Genomic DNA, 6,000 nt, shown 5'->3' on the forward strand with positions numbered 1-6,000 from the left:
GGGGGATTTTGGGGGGTTTTGGGGGGGTTTTGGGGGGTTCTGCGGTGCCTAGGGGTGTCTAGAGGTGAGTTGGGGCACTTTGGAGGTGTTTTGGGGCTGATTTTGGGGGGCAGGAGGAGGAATTTGGGGTATTTTGGGGCTGTTTGGGGGGAAAATTGGGGTCCCTGGAGGTGTTTTGGAGTGTCCTGAGTGGCTTTTGGGGTGTCCTGGGGGAGTTTGGGTGATTTTGGGGTGTCTAGGGGTGAATTGGGGCACTTTGGAGGTGTTTTTAGGGGAGATTCTGGGGTGCAGGAGGAGGAATTTGGGGCATTTTGGGGGTGCCTGGGTGGGGTTTGGGGGAGGAATTTGGGTCCCTGGAGGTGTTTTGGGGTGTCCAGGGGGGTTTTGTGGGAATTTTGGGGTGTTTTGGGGGCAAACTGGGGCACTTTGGAGGTGTTTTGGGGGTGATTTTGGGGTCTGGGGCAGAGTTTTGGGGGAGGTTGGAGGGTAAATTTGGGTCCCTGGGGTGATTTTGGGGTGCTTGGGGGTGTCTGGGGCAGAAATTGGGGTCCCTGGAGGTGTTTTGGGGCTGATTTTGGGGTGCAGGAGGAGGAATTTGGGTCCCTGGAGGTGTTTTGGGGGATTTTGGGGCATCCAGGGGGAGTTTTAGGGGCAAACTGGGGCACTTTGGAGGTGTTTTGAAGGTGATTTTGGGGTCTGGGGGGAGGCTGGAAGGTAAATTTGGATCCCTGGGGTCATTTTGGGGCTGCTTGGGGCAGAAATTGGGGTGTTTTGGGGTGATTTAGGGGTTCAGCATGTGAGCTGCCATGTAGCGACCACACCCCTGGATTGGGGGTGGGGGATTTTGGGGGTGGGGTTTGGGGTGTTTAAGCGTCTAGGAGTAATTGGGGCACTTTGAGTGTTTGGGGCTGTGGGGTGCAGGAGAAATTTGGGGTATTTTGGGGCTGGGGGAAAATTGGGGTCCCTGGAGGTGTTTTGGGGGTTTTGGGTGTCCTGGGTGGGTTTGGGGTGTTTTGGGGTGTTTTGGGGTGTCCTGGGGGAGTTTGGGTGATTTTGGGGGGTCTAGGGGTGAATTGGGGCACTTTGGAGGTGTTTTTAGGGGAGATTCTGGGGTGCAGGAGGAGGAATTTGGGGCATTTTGGGGGTGCTTGGGTGGGGGAGGAATTTGGGTCCCTGGAGGTGTTTTGGGGTGTCCAGAGGGGTTTTGTGGGAATTTTGGGGTGTTTTGGGGGCAAACTGGGGCACTTTGGAGGTGTTTTGAGGGTGATTTTGGGGTCTGGGCAGAGTTTTGGGGGAGGATGGAGGGTAAATTTGGGTCCCTGGGGTCGTTTTGGGGTGCCTGGGGGTGTCTGGGGCAGAAATTGTGATCCCTGGAGGTGTTCTGGGGTGATTTGGGGGCAGGAGGAGGAATTTGGGGTTTTGGGGCTGTTTGGAAAATTGGGGTCCTTGGAGGTGTTTTGAGGGTGATTTTGGGGTCTGGGGGAGAGTTTTGGGGGAGGTTGGAGGGTAAATTTGGGTCCCTGGGGTCGTTGTGGGGTGCTTGGGGGCGGTTGGGGCAGAAATTGGGGTCCCTGGAGGTGTTTTGGGGCTGATTTTGGGGTGCAGGAGGAGGAATTTGGGTCCCTGGAGGTGTTCTGGGTGATTTTGGGGCGTCCAGGGGGAGTTTTAGGGGCAAACTGGGGCACTTTGGAGGTGTTTTGAGGGTGTTTTTGGGGTCTGGGGGGAGGCTGGAGGGTAAATTTGGATCCCTGGGGGCATTTTGGGGCTGCTTGGGGCAGAAATTGGGGTCCCTGGAGGTGTTTTGGGATGATTTTGGGGTTCAGCATGTGAGCTGCCATGTAGCGACCACACAGCACCTGGATTGGGGGATTTTGGGGGGTTTTGGGGTGTCCTGGGGGAGTTTGGGGTGCCTGGGGGTGTCTGGGGCAGAAATTGGGGCACTTTGGAGGTGTTTTGGGGAGATTTTGGGGTGCAGGAGGAGGAATTTGGGGCATTTTCGGGGTGCTTGGGGGGGGTTTGGGGAGGAATTTGGGTCCCTGGAGGTGTTTTGGGGTGTCCTGGGGGTGTCTAGGGGTGAATTGGGACACTTTGGAGGTGTTTTGAGGGTGAGTTTGGGGTCTGGGCAGAGTTTTGAGGGAGGTTGGAGGGTAAATTTGGGTCCCTGGGGTCGTTGTGGGCTGCTTGGGGGCGGTTGGGGCAGAAATTGGGGTCCCTGGAGGTGTTTCGGGGTGTTTTGGGGGGATTTTGGGGTCCCTGGATGTTTTGGGGATTTTGGGGTGCCTGGGGGTGTCTAGGGGTGAATTGGGGCACTTTGGAGGTGTTTTGGGGTGATTTTGGGGTGCAGGGGGAGGAATTTGGGGCATTTTGGGGCTGCTTGGGGCAGAAATTGGGGTCCCTGGAGGTGTTTTGGGGTGATTTAGGGAGGTTTGCAAACGGCACGATGTTTGGGGCTGATTTTGGGGTGCAGAGGAGGAATTTGGGGTATTTTGAGGCTGTTTGGGGGGAAAATTGAGATCCCTGGAGGTGTTTTGGGGCTGATTTTGGGGGTTTTGGGGTGTCCTGGGTGGGTTTTGGGGGATTTTGGGGTGTTTTGGGGTATTCTGGGTGGGTTTTGGGGAGGACTTTGAGGGATTTTGGGGTGTTTTGGGGAATTTGGGGTGTCCTGGGAGGGTTTTGGGGGATTTTGGGGGTTTTGGGGGATTTTGGGGGTTTTGGGGTGCCTGGGGGTGTCCAGGGGTGAATTGGGGCACTTTGGAGGTGTTTTGGGTGATTTTGGGTTTTGGGGTGATTTGGTCACTTTTGGGGTCTACGGTGATTTTTGGGCAGTTTTGGGTTGATTTCAGGTCACTTTTTAGGCTGTTTTTGGGTCATTTTCGGGGTCACTGGCCTGGTGATTTTAGGGCAGTTTTTGGGGTGATTTTTGGGCTCTTTTGGGGGGGCAGTTTTGGGTCACTGACTGGCGATTTTGGGGCACTTTTAGTGTGATTTTTGGGTCACTTTCAGGGCAGTTTTGAGGTGCCTTTGGGGTGATTTTGGGTCAGTTTTCGGGCAGTTTTAGGGCAGTTTTTGGGGTGATTTCAGGTCAGTTTTCAGGCAGTTTTTGGGTCATTTCGGGTCAGTTTTTGGTCACTTTTTGGTTAGTTTTTGGGGTCATTTCGGGGTCAGTTTTCGGTCAGTTTTAGGGCAGTTTTTGGGTCATTTCGGGTCAGTTTTTGGTCAGTTTTTTGGTCATTTTTGGGGTGATTTCGGGTCAGTTTTAGGGCAGTTTTCGGTCAGTTTTAGGGCTGGTTTTGGGGTCATTTTTGGGGTCACTCGGTGTCACGCACCTGGTGGCAGCTGAGGCACAGCCAGTTCTCCCGGCGGCTCCCGCACTCGCCGCACGGCGGAGGCAGAATGTCCCCAAGTGTCGCCGCGGGGGGGGGAGGGGCGACAGAGCCCAGGTGGGGACAGTGGGGGAGGGGCGTGACCGCGAACAGCGCCCCCTGGCGGCGCGGAGGAACGGCAGCGTCAGGGGGTTGGGGGGAACCCAAATCACCCCAAAAATAACCCCAAAAAATCATCCAAAGTCACCCCAAAAAAACCCCAAAAAATCCTCCCAAAATTCCCCCCAAAAATTCCCAAATCCTCCCCGAAATTGCCCCCAAAATTCCTCCTCAAAATCCCCGAGGAACCCAAAAATCCTCCCCAAAAATCCCCCAAATCCCCCAAAACCCCCAAATCCAAAAGTTCCCCAAAATCCCAAAAACTCCCAAATCCCCAAATCCTAAAAAAATCCCCAAATCTCCCAAAATCCCAAATCCCCCCAAACCCCCCAAATCCCCAAATCCAAAATCTCCAAATCCCCCAAAATCCCCAAATCCCCCAAAATCTCCCAAAATCCCCAAAATCCCCAAAATCCCCCAAAATCCCCAAATCCCCAAAAATCCCCTAAAATCCCCAAAATCCCCCAAAAACTCCCAAATCCCCCAAAACTCCCAAAACCCCCTAAAATCCCCCCCAAATCCCCAAATCCCCCCAAATCCCAAAAATCCCCAAATCCTCCCCAAATCCCCCAAACCCCCAAAATCCCAAATCCGCCAAATCCCCAAATCCCAAATCCCAAAAATCCCCAAACCCCCAAAATCCCAAAATCCCCAAATCCCAAACCCCAAAATCCCCAAATCCCCAAAATCCCAAAAATCCCCCAAAATCCCCAATTCCCCAAAATCCCAAAAATCCCCAAAACCCCAAAAATCCCCCAAATCCCAAAAACCCCCAAAATCCCCAAAACCCCAAAAACCCCCAGAATTCCCAAAATCCCAAAAACCCCCAAAATCCCCCAAAATTCCCCAAATCTCCCCAAACCCCAAATTCCCCCAAAAATCCCCAAATTCCCAAACCCCAAATTCCCCCCAAAACCCCCAAAATCCCCCAAATTCCAAAATCCCCCAAAACCCCAAATCTCCACCAAAATCCCCAAATCCCAAAACCCCCCAAAAATCCCAAATCCCCCAAAACCCCAAACCTCCCAAAAATCCCCAAACCCCAAATCCCCAAAACCCCCAAAAACCCCCAAATCCCCCCAAATCCCAAACCCCCAAATCCCCCAAACCCCCAAAATCCCCCAAATCCCCCCCAAATCCCCCAAATCCCCTCCTCACCTCCTCCAGCTCCTCCTCCTCCTCCCAACACGCAGCCGCGCTCGCTCCGCCCACAGGGGCGTGGTCACCGCCAAGCCCCGCCCCCTTGGCCTTGGCCACGCCCACCGCCGCCTCCCCCAGCTTTAGCGCCCCCAAGCGGCCCAGGGCGGAGTCCAGCGAGGCGGTGACGTCATCGGTTGGGGGAGTGACGTCATCTGTGGCTGGTGTCACATCCTCGGCAACGGGCGTGACGTCATCGGCGGTGTGTGTGACGTCATCGCCGGGCTTCTCCTTGGGGGGGTCAACTGGGGGAGGGGGAGGGGTTGGTTTGGGGGGTTTGGGAGTCAAATTTGGGATTTTTGGGGTCAAAATTTGGGGGTTTTTAGTCCTAATTGGGGTTTTAGGATCAAAATTTGGGGTTTGGGATCCAAACTTGGGGTTTTTGGGGTCAAAATTTGGGGGTTTTTAGTCCTAATTGGGGTTTTGGGATCAAAATTTGGGGTTTTTGGGTCCTAATTGGGGTTTTGGGTCTTAATTTGGGGTTTTGGGATCAAAATTTGGGGTTTTTGGGTCCTAATTTGGGGGGTTTTAGTTCTAATTGGGGTTTTGGGTCTCAATTTGGGGTTTTGGGATCCAAATTTGGGATTTTGGGGTCAAAATTTGGGGTTTTGGGGTCACAATTTGGGGGTTTTTAGTCCTAATTGGGGTTTTGGGATCCAAATTTGGGGTTTTTGGGTCTCAATTTGGGGTTTTGGGATCAAAATTTGGGGATTTTTAGTCCTAATGGGGGTTTTGGGATCCAAATTTGGGGTTTTAGGATCAAAATTTGGGGTTTTTGGGGTCCTAATTGGGGTTTTGGGGTCAAAATTTGGGGTTTTGGGGTCAAAATTTGGGGTTTTGGGATCAAAATTTGGGGGTTTTGAGTCTCAGTTTGGGGTTTTGGGTTTTAATTTGGGGCTTTTGGGTCTTAATTGGGATTTGGGGTCCAAATTTGGGATTTTGGGATCAAAATTTGGGGGTTTTGGGTCTTAATTTGGGGGTTTTTGGGTCTCAATTTGGGGTTTTTGGGGTCATAGTTTGGGGTTATTTGGGGTTATTTTGGGTTTTTTGGGTTAATTTGGGGAGGGGTCTCAGGGTTAATTAGGGTTGGGGTCTCAGTGACATTTTGGCATCATTTGGGATACTTTGGGGCTATTTTGGGGTGATTTTGGGGTTATTTAGGGTTATTTTGGGGTTTTTTTGGTGAATTTTTTGGGGTTTTTTTTAGGATTTCAGGTTAATTTGGGGAGGGGTCTCAGGGAGGGTTAATTAGGGTTGGGGTCTCACCTCGGGGCAGCCTCAGGGGATATTTGGGGTGAATTTTTGGTGTTATTTTGGGTCA

The 6,000-nt window shown here is 52.5% G+C and overlaps 1 protein-coding gene across 1 annotated transcript in view; it reads right to left on the bottom strand.

Moving 5' to 3' along the window:
• Positions 1–3,308: 3,308 nt before the first annotated feature.
• The window catches only part of HDAC6 (histone deacetylase 6), a 42,612-nt gene continuing 39,920 nt past the window's right edge, over positions 3,309–6,000 (bottom strand). Inside the window, exons 20-21 of the mRNA XM_085046206.1 lie at positions 4,695–4,924; positions 3,309–3,482 (exon numbers count right to left, since the gene is read on the bottom strand). Of these exons, the coding sequence (XP_084902332.1) occupies positions 3,309–3,482; positions 4,695–4,924 (404 nt within the window). The remainder of the gene's footprint in view (positions 3,483–4,694; positions 4,925–6,000) is intronic.

The sequence above is a fragment of the Lichenostomus cassidix genome, unplaced genomic scaffold (genome assembly GCF_008360975.1).
Source record: "Lichenostomus cassidix isolate B80296 unplaced genomic scaffold, HeHo_3.0 HiC_scaffold_40, whole genome shotgun sequence".
In the NCBI taxonomy this organism is placed as follows: domain Eukaryota; kingdom Metazoa; phylum Chordata; class Aves; order Passeriformes; family Meliphagidae; genus Lichenostomus; species Lichenostomus cassidix.